At 35.9% G+C, this 22,916-nt stretch overlaps 1 protein-coding gene across 7 annotated transcripts in view; it reads left to right on the forward strand.

Annotated features, from left to right (window-relative positions):
- Window positions 1-22,916, forward strand: part of lrp4 (low density lipoprotein receptor-related protein 4) — a 143,830-nt gene that overhangs the window by 47,638 nt on the left and 73,276 nt on the right. For all 7 annotated transcript variants that reach the window (XR_012382876.1, XM_073907586.1, XM_073907584.1 and 4 more), the window contains exon 2: window positions 17,805-17,951. Coding sequence is in view for 4 of the 7 variants with exons in the window: in XM_073907586.1 (XP_073763687.1) it covers window positions 17,805-17,951 (147 nt within the window). In the remaining 3 variants the exon portion in view is untranslated. The remainder of the gene's footprint in view (window positions 1-17,804; window positions 17,952-22,916) is intronic.

A 22,916-nucleotide genomic window follows, 5' to 3' on the forward strand; every position in this document is an offset into this window, starting at 1 on the left:
GGATGGAGAGATACTGTGGATAGTTGGTTGGATGGATGGATGGATAATAGATAGATGGATAGTGGGATGGATAGAATAATGGGATGGATGGGTGATGTATGGAAAGATGGATAAAACAGTGGATGGATTGATGGAAACATGGATGGATGGTGTGTTAGATGATGGATGGGAAGATAGTTGATTGATGGATGGGTGGACGGATAGATAGATAGATGGATGGATGGATGGATGGATGGATGGGTGGATGGATGGATGGATGGATAGATGGATGGATGGATAGATAGATAGAGGGATTGATAGATAGATGGGAAGATGGATAGATAGATAGATAGATAGATAGATAGATAGATAGATAGATAGATAGATAGATAGATAGATAGATAGATAGATAGATAGATAGATAGATAGATACAGTAGATAGATAGGTAGATAGATAGATAGATAGATAGATAGATAGATAGATAGATAGATAGATAGATAGATAGATAGATGGGAAGATAGATAGATGGGAAGATAGATAGATAGATAGATAGATAGATAGATAGATAGATAGATAGATAGATAGATAGATAGATAGATAGATAGATAGAGGGATAGATAGAGGGATAGATAGAGGGATAGATGGATGGATAGATGGATAAAGAGATATACAGAATGGTTGGATGAACAGAGTGATGTATGGAAAGATAGATAAAACAGTGGATGTATGGATGCATGGAATGATGGATGAATATAACTTTAGATGATAGATAGATAGATGGATGGATGGATGAATGAATGGAAAGATAAATAAAAAATGGATAAAGAGATGTGTAGATAGATGGAAAGATGTATGGATAGTTTGAAATATGGATAGATAGATGGAATGATAGATATAAGAATGGAAAGATGGATGGATAGATGGATAGAAATGGATGGATAGATGGAAGAATGGAAAGATGGATGGATAGATATATGGATAGATGTTAAGATGAAAAGATTGCTTGAAAGATTTATAGATAGATGGAAAGATAGATTGAAAGATTGCATGGATGGAAAGTTGGATAAATTGAAAGATGGCTAGTTGGATATATAAATGAAAATAGATTAAAAGATGGATAGATGGATAGATTGAAAGATAGATAGATAGATAGATAGATAGATGGATGGATGGATGGATGGATGGATGGATGGATGGATAGATAGATAGATAGATAGATAGATAGATAGATAGATAGATAGATAGATAGATAGATAGATAGATAGATAGATAGATAGATAGATAGATAGATAGATAGAATGATGGATGGATGGATGGATGTATTGATGGATGGATGTATTGATGGATGGATGGATGGATAGATAGATGGATAAAGGGATAGACAGAATGGTTGGATGAACAGAGTGATGTATGGAAAGATAGATAAAACAGTGGATGTATGGATGCATGGAATGATGGATGGATATAACTTTAGATGATGGATGGGAAGATGATCAATATGATAGATAGATAGATAGATAGATAGATAGATAGATAGATAGATAGATAGATAGATAGATAGATAGATAGATAGATAGATAGATAGATAGATAGATGGAGAGATAGATGGAGAGATAGATGGATAGATAGATAGATGGAGGGATAGATAGATAGATGGATGGATGGATGAATAAATGGATAGATAGATAGATAGATAGATAGATAGATAGATAGATAGATAGATAGATAGATAGATAGATAGATAGATAGATAGATAGATAGATAGATAGATAGATAGATGGATGGATGGATGGATGGATGGATAGATGGAGGGATAGATAGATAGATGGATGGATGAATAAATGGATAGATAGATAGATAGATAGATAGATAGATAGATGGATGGATGGATGGATGGATGGATGAATAAATAGATAGATAGATAGATAGATAGATAGATAGATAGATAGATAGATAGATAGATAGAGGGATGGACGGACGGACGGACGGATGGACAGATAGATGGATGGATGGACGGATGGACGGATGGATGGATGGATGATAAATGAATGAATGAATAAATGGCTTGTTACTCTGGATGGAAGGAAGGATAGATGGAGTGACAGATAGTATCCATTATTCCTCATCTATGTATGGATAGATGGGTAGTTATGTATTAATAACCATCATTATTTCCTATTTTAAAGCGTCTTGTTTAGTCATGTGTTTCTCAGTGACAGTACAGCATGTGTCCTGAAGTGTTGAAGTGTTGATGATCAGCCTGAGCGCTAAACATTTCCTCGCAGGTAATATCTCCATCTGTTCTGCAGTATTTGTCATTGCAGCATCAGGTTTATCAGTCTGTGCCTGAACTGAAGCAGTGGCGCTGGATGAAAGCATCACTGCAAACCCTGCGCAGAAGATGATCAAACGAGGTCATTCAGGGTCCTGAGAACTGTGATGTGTGCGAGTGTGTGTTTAGAGGAGATCGACTGCTGAGTGAAGCTGATGCTGAACATGTATTGAGGGAAACATTGATTGTTCAGATCATTGTTCATCAGAGTCTTTTGAAGACGACTGAAGCTACACACACACACACACACACACACACACACACTGATGTCTTGCTGCGCTGGCCTGGGAAAGCCTGCAGTGCTGTGGTTCTGTCAAATCTGGGTGAATACAAGCTAGAATAAGGCCTTTTGAGTTTTATTTTATATCTGCAGTGTTTGATTGTGTCGATTATATTGATCAACTGATTGATTACCACTGTAGTGTAGTGATGGTCAATTGATGGATGGAATGATTGGATGGATATGGTAATTTATGGAAAGATGGATAAAACATGGATGGAGTGTTAGATGATGGATGGGAAGATAATGATGGATGAATGGATAGAATGATCGGCTGGATAGTGCTATATAAAAGTTTTTTATGCTGAGTACTATGCTGTGACATTTGCGTTATATGGATTAGGAGTGCTTTATGTCCATTTTATATATATATATACGTATATATATATATATATATATATATATATATATATATATATATATATATATATATATATATATATATATATATATATTTATTTTCATTTTTGTTTGATATATTTAGTATTTTAATATTTGTATTGTTATAAATCTAAGAATATTGTAAAATATTACTAATTTATGATTTATATATTTAATCATTGACATTTTTTTGTAAGGTTTCTGTCTTGTTTTAAATGTATGATTTTATTTGCATTATTTTGGGTGGATTTGGTTTATTTTTTTATTAGATGATATTTTTAGTAATTTAATATTTTTTTAATTATGTCATATATTTTGTAGGATGTTTTTTTTAATTTATATGATTTTATAATTTGTATATTTAGTATTTTACTATTTTATATATATATATATAAATATATATATATATTAATATTTAAAAGATATATATATATATATATATATATATATATATATATATATATATATATATATATATATATATATATATATATATATATATGTTTTATTTGCATTATTTTTTTGAGGGGAGGTTATGTATTTATCATTAAAAGCAATATTTATGATTGTAATATTTTTGTAAATCATTTGATATGTTTAATTTAATTAATATTATTTCATATTTTATATATTTGATAATTTTTATATATTTATTTTGTGTTTTATTTTTTTAATAATTTTTTTCTATTATTGTTGTTGGATTTTATAAATTTTATTTTTATGTAATTATAGTTTATATAATTTATATCTTATTTTGTATAATTTTTGTTTATAAATTTTGTATATTATATATGTTGTATATTACGTCTTATTTTATATAATATATTTAGTATTGTAATATAAAAAATATTATATCTTTAATACTATTTTATATTTTATTTTAAAATTTATAATTTGCATATTTGATCAGTCATATATATATATATATATATATATATATATATATATATATATATATATATATATATATATATATTTATTTTCATTTTTGTTTGATATATTTAGTATTTTAATATTTGTATTGTTATAAATCTAAGAATATTGTAAAATATTACTAATTTATGATTTATATATTTAATCATTGACATTTTTTTTGTAAGGTTTCTGTCTTGTTTTAAATGTATGATTTTATTTGCATTATTTTGGGTGGATTTGGTTTATTTTTTTATTAGATGATATTTTTAGTAATTTAATATTTTTTTAATTATGTCATATATTTTGTAGGATGTTTTTTTTAATTTATATGATTTTATAATTTGTATATTTAGTATTTTACTATTTTATATATATATAAATATATATATATATATATTAATATTTAAAAGAGATATATATATATATATATATATATATATATATATATATATATATATATATATATATATATATATATATATATATATATATATATATATATATATATATATATGTTTTATTTGCATTTTTTTTTTGAGGGGGGTTATGTATTTATCATTAAAAGCAATATTTATGATTGTAATATTTTTGTAAATCATTTGATATGTTTAATTTAATTAATATTATTTCATATTTTATATATTTGATAATTTTTATATATTTATTTTGTGTTTTATTTTTTTAATAATTTTTTTCTATTATTGTTGTTGGATTTTATAAATTTTATTTTTATGTAATTATAGTTTATATAATTTATATCTTATTTTATATAATTTTTGTTTATAAATTTTGTATATTATATATGTTGTATATTACGTCTTATTTTATATAATATATTTAGTATTGTAATATAAAAAATATTATATCTTTAATACTATTTTATATTTTATTTTAAAATTTATAATTTGCATATTTGATCAGTCATATATATATATATATATATATATATATTTACTTTTTTTATTTTCATCATTTATGTTGACCATTAACCTCTCAAAAAATGACTTTAATTGAGACGTAAACAACTTTTCCTCAGATTATAGTAACGAACGCCATTATACAGTGTGTGCGTGATCTGCTAGTGTTTGTTGCACCTCATTTTATTTCTATTTTTGAGATGTTACCCTTTCACAACCAGCACTAAACGTTGATAACCAAGTTAATATAATTAGCATCAGTAATAATACTGATTAGCAACAGGCAGACAGAAGGAAGGAAGTGGAGACGTCTTGAAATCGCAGTTGTGACCTATGAGCCGTAGTTCAGCTCAGACAACGGCTTCATTGTGAAAAGAGTTTCGTCTACAAGAAAACAAGTGACCCTTGAAGAAAACACGGCTCTTCTTCTTCTCCTTCAGGACAGGATGTTCAGCTGGAAGCATGCATGGGGGACGTCTGTGAAATGCATGTGTGTGTGTGTGTGTGGAAGAGAGAGTGAATGAAACCTCTTCTTTAAACCTATCTTTCTCCAAATTCAATCATTTAATAGTTTATACACCTTGACCACGTGTGAATATATATATATATATATATATATATATATATATATATATATATATATATATATATATATATATTTGTCATTTTAAAGTACACACTTCTCAAAAAATTCAGAATTTAAGGACAAATTTTTGATTTAAAAAGATAGAAACAAAATAAATATTAAGAATAATACCAGGACTCGAACCAGCGACCTTCTTGCTGTGAGGTGACAGTGCTAACCACTGAGCCACCGTGATGCCCCGATTCCTCTATTCTGTTTGGGGTTATTTTCATTATACACACTTCTGTTGTTCTTCTGCTCGTCCGTCTCCAGAATAATCCGCTGACAGTGAAGCAGTCTTCATGCTGATAGTCAAGCTTTACTACACACACACACACACACACACACACACACACACGCACACACACACACACACACACTGCTGCTTTACAGACGAGTTACTGAAGCCTTAAGACAAATCATTACACTGCTGGAAGACTTGAGTCATTACATCTGCTGAGATCAGCCTGTGTGTGTGTGTCTGTGTGTGTGTGTGTGCATCTGCGTGTGTGTGTGTGTGTAAGTAGTGTGTATACTGTATTTGTGATCGTGTGTGTGTGTCTGCATCTGCATGTATGTGCGCTTGTGTGTCTCTTTCCATGTGTCTGTCTACATCTGTCTGAATGTGTGTTAGTGTTTATGTGTGATTTTGCGTGTGTGCGCCTCTGTTTGTGTGTGTTTCTATGTGCACGTGTGTGTATTTCTATGTGCATGTGTGTGTGTGTGTGTGTACATCTCTGTCTGTGTCAGTCGCTGCATGTGTGTGTTTGTGTGTGCAAATGTCTGAGTGTGTGTCTGTATTGCATTGTTATGTGTGTGTTTGTGTGCATATGTACATGTCTGTCTGTGTGTGTGTGTGTGTGTGTCTGTGTGTGTGTGTGTGTGTGTGTGTGTGTGTGTGTGTGCGCATGTGTGCGCGTGTGGGTGCATGTTGTCTCTACCTGTGTGTTTCTCTCTCGCTGTGTGTGTGTGTGTGTGTGTGTTTCTGTGCATACATATTGTCTGTATGTGCATGTTGTGTGTTTCTCTCTTCTTTGTGTGTGTCTCTCTCTCACTGTGTGTGTGTGTGCGTGTATTGTGTGTGTGTGTGTGTTTATTGGTATCTTTCCGTGTGTGTGTGTTGTCTTTTTCTCTGTGTGTGTGTGTGTGTGTGTGTGTGTACATGTGTGTTTTCTCTCCCTCTCTGTCTGTGTGTGTGTGTGTGCGTGTATGTGTGTTGGGTTTGCTGACGCATGGCTGCTGTCAGAGTGTCTCTCTGGGTGGTCTTATTTTCCCTCTGCTCTGTTTTGGCCTGTCAGATCTCTCTCTCTCTCTCTCTCTCTCTCTCTCTCTCTCTCTCTCTCTCTCGCTCTCTCTCTCTCTCTCTCTCTCTCTCTCTCTCTCTCTCTCCTGCATACAGCAGTGAGCCGCTGGAAAACACACCACTGAGGAACCTGGTAAAAACACAGCTGCTGACAAAAACTGGCAGTTTTAGGGAAGAAAGTTCAGAAGTTTTGAGTTGAAACGTGATAATAAAGAATGTGCATAAACTATGATGGAAGAATAAACTCCAGCGTGCGCATCAGTAAAGTGCTCTGAGTTTCTTTTAATAGATGATGTGATGATTAAAATGTGCACGATGGGACACATTACAGGACTTTGCAGCATTTCCAGCACAATATAAAAACATCTGAAATGTTGTTGAATAAAACCCGTCAGCTGGGTCCAGAGTGGGACTCCTCTTCAGCTCTGGAGTTTCACGCTTTAGACCGGCCCACCTCAGTTCACGACTGACTATATTAAAATAGGGTAATTTCCAATTCAGTTTCTAATGACACTATCTCGTCCTTTTCAAGGACACAGCTGCTTTAGAACTTCAAATGTTTGTCAAAAATATGAGAAGATTAAAGGGGAGCTAAATGTCCAACACTACTCTTTAAAACATCACAATGTCCTTTCCTGCAATATCTGAATATATATTCTGTGCAAAAGTCTGTATAGATATCCAGTCCTTTGTAACGGTGGTCGCACAAAAAAGAAAAACATGTCCACCTATCAAGGTTATAATAGTTCTGGATTTTTCTTTAGTTTTAGTTTCTATTTCGTTTTGACTTTTAGTTTTCAAATGCAGTCAGTTTTAATCAGTTTTAGAGGCAGATTTACTCGTTTTTATTGCTTTGTATGAGTTTCTATATTTAAAAATTATTAAGTTTAGTTTTTATTAGTTTCAATTTGTTTTTTCTAAATGAGGATATTTGTTAGGTGCAAGATAGTAGGTAGGTAGGTGGTAGTAGGTAGTGCTGTCGCCTCACAGCAAGAAGGTCACTGGGTCGCAGGTTTGAGCCTCGGCTCAGTTGGCGTTTCCGTGTGGAGTTTGCATGTTCTCCCTGCATTTGCGTGGGTTTCCTCCGGGTGCTCCGGTTTCCCCCACAGTCCAAAGACATGCGGTACAGGTGAATTGGGTAGGCTAGATTGTCTGTAGTGTATGAGTGTGTGTGTGTGTGGATGTTTCCCAGAGATGGGTTGCGGCTGGAAGGGCATCCACTGTGTAAAAACATGCTGGAAAAGTTGGCGGTTCATTCCGCTGTGGCAACCCTAAATTAATAAAGGGATAAGCCGACAAGAAAATGAATGAATGAATGAATTCTTCTATTCCCTCAATGCTACAATACCTGCTCATTCTAGCATGTTGGGCTCATGCCTGATGCTCGGTAACGTTACAAGGCCTGGCTCATCAGTGTTAGCAGCAAACTGGACAAGAGACTGCTGTTTTGGAAGAGCTACAGAACAAATAAGCGTTCGGTACATAAACGGTGGTTTGCAGACATGGTTGTTTTGCACTGCTCCTAACTAGCTTAACGTTAACGTACCAGCCTTTTCATTGTCTTCCTGTGATGTTGTACTCTCGCTGCCGCTGGTGTCACCAACCCTTGCGGCCATAAAACCAACCGACCCACCGGGAATTCTCCCGGTCCTCCCGATTAGCCAATCAGGGCCTGCCCTCAGCCAAAGTCTGTCCTCACACTGGTACAGTATTATTATTATTCCATTATTATTCCTTCCAGAACTGTCTTGAGCATCTGTCTGCGCTCCCAAAGAGTGTCTCACGCCTCCATAAGCCACCACATTACGTTCATTAAGTTTCGTCTTCGTCTACTGAGGTGCAACTCGGTTATAAGAGAAGAAAAAACACCAGTGACAAAGTGACGATTTTATTCTCTTTTACTTCTTGCATGAAAACAATACTTTTATTTGCAAGTCCTTTATGCGATATTCCAGTTTTGTGTCTAATTCTCATCTTTGGATGCTCTCCTCTCGATCTGGACTGGGTTTGCATGTTTGAGATTGTGTTGTGGATTCTGCTGCTGTCTGACATTCAGACTTGTTCTCATTCCTGCAGCCCACTGACTCTGACCAGAGCAGCCAGACTCATTATAAATGGCTGACTGCAATGGAAAGAGAGCCCATTCTCAGTGACAACCCATCGCTTTTTTTTCTTCCTCCTCCTTCTCCTAGTTCTTCACTCTTTTTCTTTAGCATTTTTTTTCAAACCCTATAAATTCATCATATCTCCCCATCTGCTGTACCTCCATCTCTGCAATCGGACACCCTTGTTTTAAAGCTCAGACAAATGTCTCGTTCCAGTTCCTCTGGGCTCTTTAAAGGGCTTATGTTACAGTTGTCCAGCAGATATTTAAAGCTTGGTGTGTCAGACACATTTCTACACTGCAGGTTATCAGCATTGGGGGAAAACATGGTGGATGCTGGAGCTTATTCAGTTTTTGGCTTTATTCAAATTATTTATGATGATCAAATAATAGTTGTTAGTTGTAACTCAACATCACCACCAGTGGTGTAAAGTAACAAATAACAAATACTCAGACTACGGAAATTGACTAGTTTTTGTCAGGAATTGTAATTCAGTAAGTAGTTTTAAAAATGTGTACTTTCCCTTGAGTACGTTTAGTGCTGTATCAGTACTTTTACTCCAATACTTACCTTCAACCTGCAGTCACTGCTTTTTTTTACCTTGTTATGGGGATTGGAAAAATCAGTCCCGTTCAATCAGATCTCACATCCAAGGTAAATCACTTTAAAATTGCAGCAAACTGTTTGAAAGCATTAAAAGTGTCCAAGATGTCCAAAATCTTTACACGTATTGATCCAGAGACTGTAAATTGACTGGAGTTGAGGGCACTAACAGCCTGTGGGAAGAAGCTGTTGAGTAGTCTAGCATGTGCTGTCGTCTGCATGTGCTGTCATCATGGCAAAGATGAAATAAATCAGTTATTAAAAATGAGTTATTAAAACTGTTGTTTAAAATTGTGTTGAAAAAAAATCTTCTCTTGGTTAAACAGATACAAATAAGACTTAATTATACATGTTAGATACTTGACTTTACACTTAAGGCTTCACTATACACTTAAGACCCTTAACTATACACATAAGATCCTTAACTATACACTTAAGACCCCCAACTATACACTTAAGACCCTTAACAATCCACTTTAGACCCCTAACTATACACTTAAGACCCTTAACAATACACTTAAGACTCCTAACTATACACTTAAGACCCTTAACAATCCACTTTAGACCCCTAACTATACACTTAAGATCCTTAACAATACACTTAAGACTCCTAACTATACACTTAAGACCCTTAACAATCCACTTTCGACCCCTAACTATACACTTAAGACCCTTAACAATCCACTTTAGACCCCTAACTATACACTTAAGACCCTTAACAATCCACTTTAGACCCCAAACTATACACTTAAGACCCTTAACAATACACTTAAGACTCCTAACTATACACTTAAGACCCTTAACAATACACTTAAGACCCTTAACAATACACTTAAGATTCCTAACTATACACTTAAGACCCTTAACTATACACTTAAGACCCTTAACAATCCACTTTAGACCCCTAACTATACACTTAAGACCCTTAACAATACACTTAAGACTCCTAACTATACACTTAAGACCCAATACACTTAAGACTCCTAACTATACACTTAAGACCCTTAACAATACACTTAAGACTCCTAACTATACACTTAAGACCCTTAACAATACACTTAAGACTCCTAACTATACACTTAAGACTTAACTATACACGCAAGATACTTAACTATACAAGTAAGATACTTAACTATACACGTAAGATACTTATACATTTAAGACCCTTAAATATACATTTAAAACCCTTAACTATACACATAAGTCTCTTTTAACCATACACTTAAAACTTAACTATACACTTAAAACTTAACTATACACTTAAAGCCCTTAAATTTACACCTTAGACCCTTAACTATACACATAAGACTCCTATCTATACACATAAGACTTAAATATACATATAAGACTTAACTATACACATAAGACTCTTAATTATACACTTAAGACCCTTAATAATACACACAAGACTCCTAACTATACATAAGACTTAATTATACAAGTAAGATACTTAACTTTACAATTAAGACTTAACTATACACTTAAGGCCCTTAACTATACACATAAGACTCTTAACTATACACAAGCCTTAACTATACATGCAAGATACTTAACTATACACTTAAGACTTAATTATACACAGACTTAACTGTACACATAAGACTCTTAATTATACACTTAAGACCCTTAATTTTACACATAAGGCTCCTAACTATACACAAGACTTAACTATACACTTAATACCCCTAACTATACATGTAAGTTACTTAACTAAACACTTAAGACCCTTAACTATACACATACGATACTTAACTATACACTTAAGACTTAACTATACACATAAGATTTAACTATACACATAAGACTTAACTATACACATAAGACTCCTAATTATATACATAAGACTCTTAACTATACACATAAGCCTTAACTATACATATAAGATACTTAACTATACACTTAAGACTTAACTATACACGTAAGTTACTTAACTAAACACTTAAGACCTTTAACTGTACACATAAGATAATTAACTATACACTTAAGACTTAACTATACACAAGACTTAACTATACTATAAACAAAAAGACGTTTGACGCACTCCGAGTCTTGTATTTCACATTTTAAAAAATGTAGACAGCACCCTCTAGTGTCTTTGCCATCAAAAACGTGCAATGAAACATATCCAGAGAAACATAGTTTAAACCAACATCATTTTTTGAGTGTAAAAAAAAAATCATTCGACTGATTAAGTTTTTCTTCTGCGTTAACTATAAGCTAGATTAGCTTCATTTGTGTTTGGCAACTAACCAAATATTACAACTTCAACCCTTTTGACTCTTTTGAAAGCCATTCTGTTGCATTTTATTCACTGCTCATTGCGTTACATTTACACCATCATCATCACTTTATGACATGTTTTACTAAAACAATTCTCACTCTTCTGAAAATGCACAGATTATAACATAAAGTGTGCGTGATTTAATTTATAAATAGAACAGGAGTTTCTCAAATCTGTGAAAATCAACCTGCTGAGCTTCTGCAAGCAAACCTTAAAGTGCTGAGGAACGTTTTAAATGTAAATTCTGGATGAAAGCTCAAGTCTCCCGTCGATCGCTCCGCAGCTGCGTCTTCATTTCACATCTGAGGGGTTAAAGCTCGCAAAATCTGACAGCTTTCTGGAAACACACGCTGATGTTTCTTTGTGGTCGAGGGGTAATTTCACGGGGTAGAAATTAAAGAGAGCGGCAGATCCACACACACACACACACACACACACACACACACACACACACACACACACACACACACACACACTGAGCTATTGGCATTTTGTGTTGGCAGTGTGTGTGATGCCACGGGGAACAGGAGAGATTCCAGATGTAAGGGGTTTTTAGCAAAAGCCAGGGTGGAATAGAGACGGAAAGCTGGAAAATCAAAGGATCATGTTGTGGATGTTTCGAGTTCAGACACATTCAGTGCTGCTTTCATTGTGTTGCTGATCGCACTTAATTAGACTCTTCAGCTTCGTCGTATTAAAATGCTTTGAGCGAATTTGAGGAAATTAATAAATGCTCATGCACGAGCATCTTTGCGCAACTCTGCTGTATTTGATTTTTAACTTCTACACCAACACAGAGGCAAAGAAGATTATTTGTTTATTTGCTTTATTTTCAAGCTGAACTGTATTCTTTAATGCAACCGTGTCATTTTTAGTCGGGACTAGACCCTCACGTAAACAGCACGCACAGATTTCCACCGATTTTTAACCCAATATTTAGTCTATTATTCAGTTTTTACAGTAATTTCAGTAATATTATTGACAAATATGAAAATGTTCATGTGATTTATTCACAATATAGTTTGTGAAGTAATATGTTCTGTGTTTTAGTAGATATATTATATGAGAGACTTGCTTTGTTTACTAAATAAGTGGATCTAATTGGGTTTGCATTGTAAACATTGAATAAAAGTTAAAAAGGTATTATTGTTTATTTCACATATTACATCAACTTTTAATATTAATATCAACTTTTATTGGGATAGGATAGTGAAAGACAGACTGGAAAGCATTAGGAGCAGAGATACGGGAAGGATAGGCATAGGAGCTCGAGCCAGAAATCGAACTTGGGTTGCCGTGAGCACTAGGCTATTGGCACCAGACAATAAGAGTATGTATACGTGTATATATGTATGTATATGTGTGTATACACACACACACACACACACATACACACACACAATTGATTATTGTGAATTATTAGCCCCTTTCTTTATTTTTTACCCCCAATTTCTGTTTAATGGAGAGCAGATTTTTTTCAACACATTTCTAATTATAATAGTTTTAATAGCTCATCTCTAATAACTGATTTATTTATTCTTTGCCATGATGACAGTAAATAATATTTGACTAGATATTTTTAAAACACTTATATACAGCTTGAAGAGACATTTAAAGGCTTAACTAGGTTATTTAGGGTAACTAGGCAGTAAAAATAATGCTTAAAGGGGCTAATAATTTTGTCCTTAAAATGGCTTTAAAAAAATTAAAAACTGCTTTTATTCTAGCCGATTTAAAACAAATAAGACTTTTTCTTGAAGAAAAAATATTATCAGACATACTGTGAAAATGTCATTGCTCTGTTAAACATCATTTGGGAAATATTTAAAAAAGAAAAAAATCAAAGGGGGGCTAATAATTCTGACTATATATGTATATGTTTGTTTGTTTGTTTGTTTGTTTGTTTGTTTGTTTGTTTAAAGGCCATCAGATTTTTGATGCAATTGTAAAGCTTTTTGTTTCGGTGCACTTGTACATTAAAAATAAATACAGGTAATTTGTCCATAATAAGTCCCTATATCCATAATATGACTATATAAATATCATTAACGTAACAAGGAACAAAATTTGTTCCATTCGTACAAAGCTTAACAAAGTAACTTTTAGTCATTTCAGATAATATAATATTTAAGAATATATAGAAATAATATACACACACAAACACACACACACACACACACACACACACACACACACACATATATATATATATATATGTATATATATATATACATATATATTACAGGGTTTTTGTATATATATACATATATATATATATATATATATATATATATATATATATATATATATATATATATATATATATATATATATATATATATATATATATATATATTACAGGGTTTTTGTGACGTAATATACAACACCAACCCAGACAATATATCACTGCAAACTTTTACAGATGTTGTTAAAAGTCACTTTTTTCCCCAACTTTAAGGTTAAACATTGTTGGAAGAAAGATCAAGGAGCAATGTAAAAAGCATAAATTATGGTCTGTGAAAAAATAAATAAAAAATATGAATCACAAAATAAAAATCTGCTAATTTACGTATATTTTTTTCTACATCTCTACATCCGTCTTCTGTCTCTAAACTTGAATATCCTCATTTCTACGTCACTTTCTTCAGTCCTGGACGGTAGTGCTTATGGATGCTAAACATAACATAGACTTAACAATGTAGAACAATCCAAAATCTCCATCAAAACTAGTTACATCTTGCTAATCTGTGAGCTGATCTGCTGTTTTCTGCATTCATGCACAGTGAAGCGCTCGGATGATATCATCTGGAAATGCTCAAAGAATTCAGTCAGACATCTCACTCAACCTGTTGCTTCTGGACTCGCTTTCAGCATAAACACACTCGTAACTGTAAAAAAATGATTCGTAAATTAGCAATTTTCTTTATTTTGTGATTCAAAAAAAATTGTATGTATGTGTAAATTAATTAATATCTCTTGCAAAGATTCAAAGATTTTAAGCCTACCCGAGTTTTGGGCTTGAAAACAGTAATGGCAAGCCTTTAAAGCATACATGATGAATGTCCTGCTCCATTTAGTGACTAAACATGGCATATATAACTCCATCTCCCACAAGAGAAAGGCTGTAATTATTCCAGCTCGCCAAAAATGAGCGCAGAACCATGTGGTTGAGTCAACTTCCCTCAACTCCATACGGCTACTCTTATACAGTCCTGTAAACACCAAGCAGATCAAAATACTCATTCATTCATTTCCCTTCAGCTTAGTCCCTTTATTCATTAGGCGTCGCCACAGCAGAATGAACCGCCAACTATTCCAGCATATGTTTTACACAGCAGATGCCCTTCCAACTGCAACCCAGTTCTGGGAAACATACTCATTCACACACACTCACACACAGCGTCTAATTCCCCATAGAGCATGCATTTGGACTGTGGGGGAAACCGGAGCACCCAGAGGAAACTCACACCTACACAGGGAGAACATGCAAACTCCACACAGAAATGCCAATTGGTCCAGCTGGGACTCGAACCAGTGACCTTCTTGCAATGAGGCGACAGTGCTAACCACTGAGCCACCGTGTCGCCTGATCATAATACTATATGAGAAAAAAGCGCACACATGATCTGACATCATAACAGCTACAGGTCGTTTTCCTGAATCACACACGATGAACCGAGAGCAGGGAGGAGGCCTGGAGCTGTTATTAAAAGACTTTTCCGTTTCCTCCAGTTATTGAGCTCAGAAAAAAAAATAATAAATTGCCAGGCTTGAAGTTTTCGAACAGCGTTTCTGTGGTGAATTTCACTAATGCTGCAGTCATTTTGGTCGGAACAAATTGCATTGAGTTTAATGCGTTTCTTGTGTGTGTGTGTGTGTGTGTGTGTGTGTGTGTGTGTGTGTGTGTGTGTGTGTGTGTGTGTGTGTGTGTGTGTGTGTGTGTGTGTGTGTGTGTGTGTGTGTGTGTGTGTGTGTGTGTGTTTGTGTGTGTGTGTGTGTGTGTGTGACATTACGAGGGTCATGCATTTAAAGGGGTCATATTTGGGAGATACAACACGAGCGCCCAGAATATTTCTGTGTAATTTCGGCTCAAAATACCCTGTGGTTATAATGGAGGATCAGTGTCCTGCAGAGTTTAGCTTCATCCAGCTTCAGCATGTTTCTATCTCGATCCTGGAGGTCTGGTGCTCTGCAGAGTTTAGCTCCAACTTGCTTCAACACACCTGCCCTGAAGTGTCACGTATACAGTTGAAAGCAGAAGTGTGCAAACACGGTATAAAAAGGCACATCACCATTTAAAAAGAGTCAGATGTTACTGTGACTAAACGTTTTCTCTTTTAGGTAAGTTAGGATGATCACATGTGTTTCTGTTCTGCTTAATAGCAGAATAATGAGAGAGATTTGTTGAGAAATTGTTATAACTCTTCTTGAAAGTCAAGTTTACACACAATAAGATTATTCTGCCTCTGAAAAAGCTCAGATGATGATGTCAAGGTTTTGGAGGTTTCTGATTGGCTAATTGACAACATTTGAGTTAATGTGAGGCACAACTGTAGAATAGTATTGAAGGAAAAGTTCAAACACACTGCTTCACTGTGTGACAACATGAGAAAATCAACAAGCCAGAATCAACAACAATACCAGATTACAATTAGCTAAATTACACTGGGAAAAAGACTAATATTGGAGACATGTGCTGTGCTCTGATGGAGCTAAGATTGAACTGTTTGACTGTAATGAGCAGTGTTACATTTGGAGGACAAAGTGGAAAGCTTACAAGCCTAGCAACACCATCCCAACTGTGAAGTATGGGGGCGGCAGCATCATGCTGTGGGGCTGTTTTGCTGCAGGAGGGACTGGTCCACTTCACAGCATAGATGGCCTCATGAAGACAGAACATCATGGAGAAATACTGAAGCAACATCTCAACACATTAGCCAGAAAATTACAACTTGGCCACAAATGTGTCTTCCAAACAGACCATGACCCTAAACATACTGCCAAATGAGTTCATATGTGCTTTAAGGACAACAGAGTGAATGTTTTGGAGTGGCCATCACAAAGCCCTGATCTCAATCCTGTAGAAAATTTGTGGGCAGAGTTGAAAAAGCTTGTGCGAGCAAGACAGCCTACCAATCTGACTCAGATACACCAATTCTGTCAGGAGGAATGGGCCAAAACTCCTGCAAACTATTGTGAGAAGCTTGTGGAAGGAGACCCAAAACACTTGACCAAAGTTATACAGTTTAAAAGCAAAGCTAAAAAACACCAAGGAAATGTGTGTAAACTTTTAATTGTCTAGAAATGAATAAAAAATCTCAAAAAACTAATTCTCTCATTATTCTGGCATTTAGCAAATGTCAATCATTTAGGTAATCCTAACAGACCTAAAATAGTAAACATTTAGTGGGATTTACCATCAGTGGCACAGTAAATCACAGTGGTAGTGCTGTCGCCTCACAGCAAGAACGTCGCTGGGTCGCTGGTTCAAGCCTCAGCTCAGTTGGTGTTTCTGTGTGGAGTTTGCATGTTCTCCCTGCCTTCGCGTGGGTTTCCTCCGGGTGCTCCGGTTTCCGCCACAGTCCAAAGACATGCGGTACAGGTGAATTGGGTAGGCTAAATTGTGTGTAGTGTATGAGTGTGTGTGTGAATGTGTGTGTGGATGTTTCCCAGAGATGGGTTGCGGCTGGAAGGGCATCCGCTGCGTAAAAACTTGCTGGATTAGTTGGTGGTTCATTCCGCTGTGGCGACCCCGGATTAATAAAGGGACTAAGCCGACAAGAAAATGAATAAATGAATGAATGAATGAATGAATGAATACTGTCAGACATTTAAAGAAAATTGGTTATGTACTTTTTTAGAGTGTATGTAAACTTCTGGCTTCAGCTGTATGTAGCTTGATTAGCTTGTTCAGGTGTGTTTGATTAGGGTTGGAGCTATACTCTCCAGGACACCGGCCCTCCAGGACCCCTGCTCTGTATGCTTGTTTTGGTGGTTAATATTACGCTCTACAAGAAGTGCAGAAAGTGTTAGAAAGGAGCCATTGAGACTGTGTGTCTGACTTCATGTGTTTGTTTTGCAGGTGTTTTGAGCGCCGCCGAATGCTCGTGTGGAAAGAATCACTTCACGTGTGCGGTCAGTGCGTTTGGCGAGTGTACGTGTATACCAGCGCAGTGGCAGTGTGACGGAGACAACGACTGTGGAGATCACAGCGATGAAGACGGCTGCAGTGAGTCCCATAATACAATGTAACAATAGCTTGATGCAATAAACTGCTGTTTATTTATTTTTTCACAGCCAGTTTTCGCCCAACTATGAAAATCAATGGGTTTGTAAAAAATCCTTTTAAAATTTAAAACATTTAATTCCAATAAATATCTGCCACCATATCAATATCAGCCATTGAATGCTACACTTAATATCATCGTTACCTGTCCTATAACAAAATTACATCAATATGTTTAAACCGATATATTGTATAAATGTATAAATTATAATAATACATTATTTCCGCTGGTTGAACCACTGCCTGACACTTTTTTTTAATTAATTTATTTTTTTAGATTAATTTTGGCCTTTTTGACTTTTTTTTTTTAGATAGGACAGCAGGGCTCGAAATTGCAACCATTTTGATCGCATATGCGCTTGAAATTTTATCTATGCGACCTTAAAATATATTTGGGAGCATTTCTGTGAGTGCTTAAAATTGTTGTGTGCGACCAGTTTTTACTGCAAAATGTTCACCACGTGCGCGGGTTCGGGAGACATTCACGCAGAATGCATCTCTAAGCTCTTTGTTTGCACTTGGAACGGGAAACGCAGCGCTCGGGAATGGTTTTAAACAGTTGTCATGTCATCTTGCTGCAGTAAACAAATCCAAGTCTGTAATGCTTGCCCCGGCTTCGCGCTCTTCTTATTGGCCCACTGCTCTAGCACTGAACGCGAATGATTGGGTAATATCAGCTGTCAATCACGCCCCTTCTGGCTTCGGATGACAGAGAGCTACCGCGGAAAACTAAAGCGCTAAAGATGAGATTGAAGATAACGCGGACAGATTTAGTTTTAGAAACCATGTAGTTACAAATAATGACACATCTTACTAGTGATCATGTGCTGAATGTTAATCCACCATCTACACTTTTCCAAGAGTAGAAGACTTCTGTTGGCTTCAAGTCCGCTATGAAAAGTCTGTGGGGTGGAGTTTTCAGGTAACTGTTTGCCACATCTAGCACGAGAGCTTCTGTTTAATCCTTCATATAATCGCCAGATGCTGTCCGCCGTGCAAGGGGCAGCTATATGTCAAATTTAACATCACGTACACCATCGCAAACGGGCTTAACGTTACACTAAGTAAATTAACATCGCTAACTTACTCATGAAAAGACCGGTATGGCTATTAACATGACGTATGCATATAATAAGGTACAGTATGTGTCAAAAGCATCAGTGCAATATCAGACAGCACTTGTGAGAACAGCACAGTTAACGTTATACCGTTAACAGATTCATTCAAGCAGTGTGTGCAGGGCCGGTGAGCGCTCCGTGTATGCTTTGGTCACTCAGTTCTGTTATAAAAATCTATTTTCTTGTGATCACGGGATTTTGTTGAGACATATTTTCCTCACGCACGCATATTTATATTATTTTTTTTTTGCTTGTTAGTTTGATTAGTGTTAAATTTAAATGCAATACATCTGTTTGTATAAAACGTGTAGTAACGGTGCTCGTAATTGGTGGGTGCGACTAAATTTTGGCTGATGCGCCTACATTTTTAAAGTTAGGAGCACCGGTGCTACCAAGCAAAAAGGTTAATTTCGAGCCCTGGGACAGTAATAAGACAGGAAGCGAAGTTGGAGAGAGAGAGGGTCGGGAAATATCTTCGAGCCGGGATTCGAACTCAGGACGCCCTGATGTGCTATTGCACCATATGTTGGCATGCTGCTAACCACTTAGCTATTGCATCAACATGCCTGCCACTTTTTTTATTAATTGATTTTGATTTAAGTTCAATGTTTAGTGGCTTGGTTGCTTTAATTTATGCTTTTATTTGCTTTATTTATGCACTTTTTTTGTCAAGGAATAGCTTTTGTTTATATCAACGAAAGTTAATAGCTCTAGAAAACATTCATTCATTCATTTTCTTGTCGGCTTAGGCCCTTTATTAATCCGGGGTCAACACAGCGGAATGAACCGCCAACTTATCCAGCAAGTTTTTACGCAGCAGATGCCCTTCCAGCCGCAACCCATCTCTGGGAAACATCCACACACACACTCATACACTACGGACAATTTAGCCTAGCCAATTCACCTGTACCGCATGTCTTTGGACTGTGGGGGAAACTGGAGCACCCGGAGGAAACCCACGCGAATGCAGGGAGAACATGCAAACTCCACACAGAAACGCCAATCGATCCGGGGTTCGAACCTGCGACCTTCTTGCTGTGAGGCGCCAGCACTAACTACTGCGCCACTGCTTCGTCCGCTCTAGAAATCAGTAGTTAATTAATAACTAGTTTTAAGTAGTTAATTAATAACTAATAACTAAGTTCATCAACACATTTGACATTAATTTTACAGTGGTCATATGAGTGAAATGGTTAACAAAAATCACACATGCGCATATACACAGAGTTTGTAGTGGATTCTCTGTTTATAAAACAATATTGTGATGATTTACAGAACAAAAGCGCCTCTGGATGATGGGAGAATTCATCTACAATCAATTGAAATTGATTTTGCCTCACAACAAGCATTTACATGCACTTTAAAAGTCAATTCCAGGCAGACCGAAGCCATCATTTGTCTTCATAAAATGTCATGTAGATGCTTTAGCTTGACTGAAGTCGCACTGGTCCCATAATACAGCTGTAGCTTGGCTTTGTCCAGTATGTGTGCATTAAGGCAGCCCTTAAAGGGCCATGAAACCCCCTCATTTCAGCATGGTGTTTTCACACCTCTACTTTGGAAAAAGTCAGAAAAGTGGGCGTGTCCAGCTCTGTTTAGGGGGGAGTGTCGGAGGAAGAAAAGAGGCTTGGTGTGGGAGTGTCTAATTGGGCGCGCTGAATTTCAGAGTCAAAACACACACCCACAGCGGACAATGTGACTGTGTTTACATGGACATCTGTAGTCGAATTATTTGCCAAATTATTAAATGGTGGACTTTAACTGCAGTTTGGCTCTTTCATTCAGGGAATTCATTCATGTCCCTCACGACAAACGAGATATTTGATTCGAGGAACTGCTCTAAGCGTGTATTTTTCATGCAATGTTTGATACCGCACGGCGAATGAGAGAAAAAAAAACTCAGCATTTCCCGGAAACTTAGATGCACACGGCAGGTAGCGTCAGAAAGCCGCGTGTGTTATTCCGGTCACAAAATCCTACATGAGGTTATAGTTTGGTTGTAGTGCTAACTTGTTTTCACTCTGTGCAATAGTTTTTTCGATACGAATAAAATACGAACTGAATAAACAAAGAGCACTGGTCGCTCACTTACCAAATCTGTAGAGACAGGACAATCACCAGCAACTAGAGCCGCGTCTTTATTAAGAGGAGACTACAAGCGAATCCGGATCTCAGCGTTTGCAGATGAGAACAGCTCTCAGGAAAACAATAAGACACGTAAGTTATTGTTGTCGAGCGTCGCGTACACTGTTAATCCACACGTGACTCCAGCTGCGCTCTCACAGAGAGAAAATGAAAACAAAACTTAACTGCAGCAAACTATAAAAGCAACACTTCACGCTTGTTTTGCCAACACAACGTGGCGTCTCTGTCTTCTAAACACTGTGACAGTAATGAATATTAATGAAGTTGCACAATAGAGCGCGCTGATTGGTTTGAACCAAGCCTTACTCATGCATTAATGCAGCACACTGTAAGACGTAATAAGACTCACTCTGGCACAGACGTCCAGTCTGCACGCTGTAATACACGCTGTTATGTCATGACCGTGATGCAACGGAAGTACGAATTTGCTTAAAATAACGCAAAAACAACCAATTTACACTTTTTAGTGAAATATAGGTGTCCTAATAGTGTTTTTAGCAGTGTGTGACACATATACCACTGTCAACAGCTCAAAAAATGTGTTTTGGTGTTTCGTGACCCTTTAAACACTGAACTGAACTTCAACTCTGAACACAGGACTGACACAGTTTCAGTTTACTAGAACGTCTGTTAAGCTGCTTTGACACAATCTACAGTTGAAGTTAAAATTATTAGCCCCCTTGATTTATTAGACCACTTGTTTATTTTTTCCCCAATTTTTGTTTAATGGAGAGCAGATTTTATCAGCACATTTATAAACCTAATAGTTTTATTAACTCATTTTTAATAATGAATTCATTTTATCTTTGTCATGATGACAGTAAATAATATTAGACTAGATATTTTTCAAGACGTTTCTATACAACTTAAAGCGACATTTAAAGGCTTAACTTGGTTAATTAGGGTAACTAGGCAGGTTAGGGTAATTAGGCAAGTTATTGTATAACGATGGTTTGTTCTGTAGACTATCGAGAAAAAAATTTGCTTAAAGGGGCTAATAATATTGTCCCTAAAATGGTGTTTAAAAAATTAAAAACTGCTTTTATTCTTGCTGAAATAAAACAAATAAGACTTTCTCTAAAAGAAAAAATATTATCAGACATACTGTGAACATTTCCTTGCTCTGTTAAACATCATTTGGGAAATATTTAAAAAAAGAAGAAAAAAATTCAAAGGGGGGCTAATAATTCTGACTTCAACTGTACATTGTAAAAGCACCAGAGAAATAAAGAGGAATTGAATTGAATGTTAAAAATAGATTTGACAAACACAGCAAGTTTATATTTAATACAATTAAGCGATGTTAATTGTTCACTTGCATTCATAGTGCGCTACAAAAGCACAGGAATTTCCCGGAGATGTTTCTGTAAACTCTGGATGCCTCAGGCTTCATTCTGCAGCCGCAGCACAATAGAAAGCATCTGTCCGAGCGCTAATTCCCGAATTCCCGCACCTGACAGGCCTGTGCGACCTGCAGAGAGCCGATGTGCTCAGCGGAGCGCGTCACACTCTACAGGACCCGATTGAAGACACTTACTCCAGGAACACCATTAAGGAGCCTCGTCAGCCTAACAATGGCCTCCTCTCAATGCTGCGGTCAGAAAAACACTGTCAGAGCCTGAACACGCAGAAAGACTCAGGAGGA

The sequence above is a fragment of the Danio rerio genome, chromosome 7, assembly GCF_049306965.1.
Source record: "Danio rerio strain Tuebingen ecotype United States chromosome 7, GRCz12tu, whole genome shotgun sequence".
Classification (NCBI taxonomy): domain Eukaryota; kingdom Metazoa; phylum Chordata; class Actinopteri; order Cypriniformes; family Danionidae; genus Danio; species Danio rerio.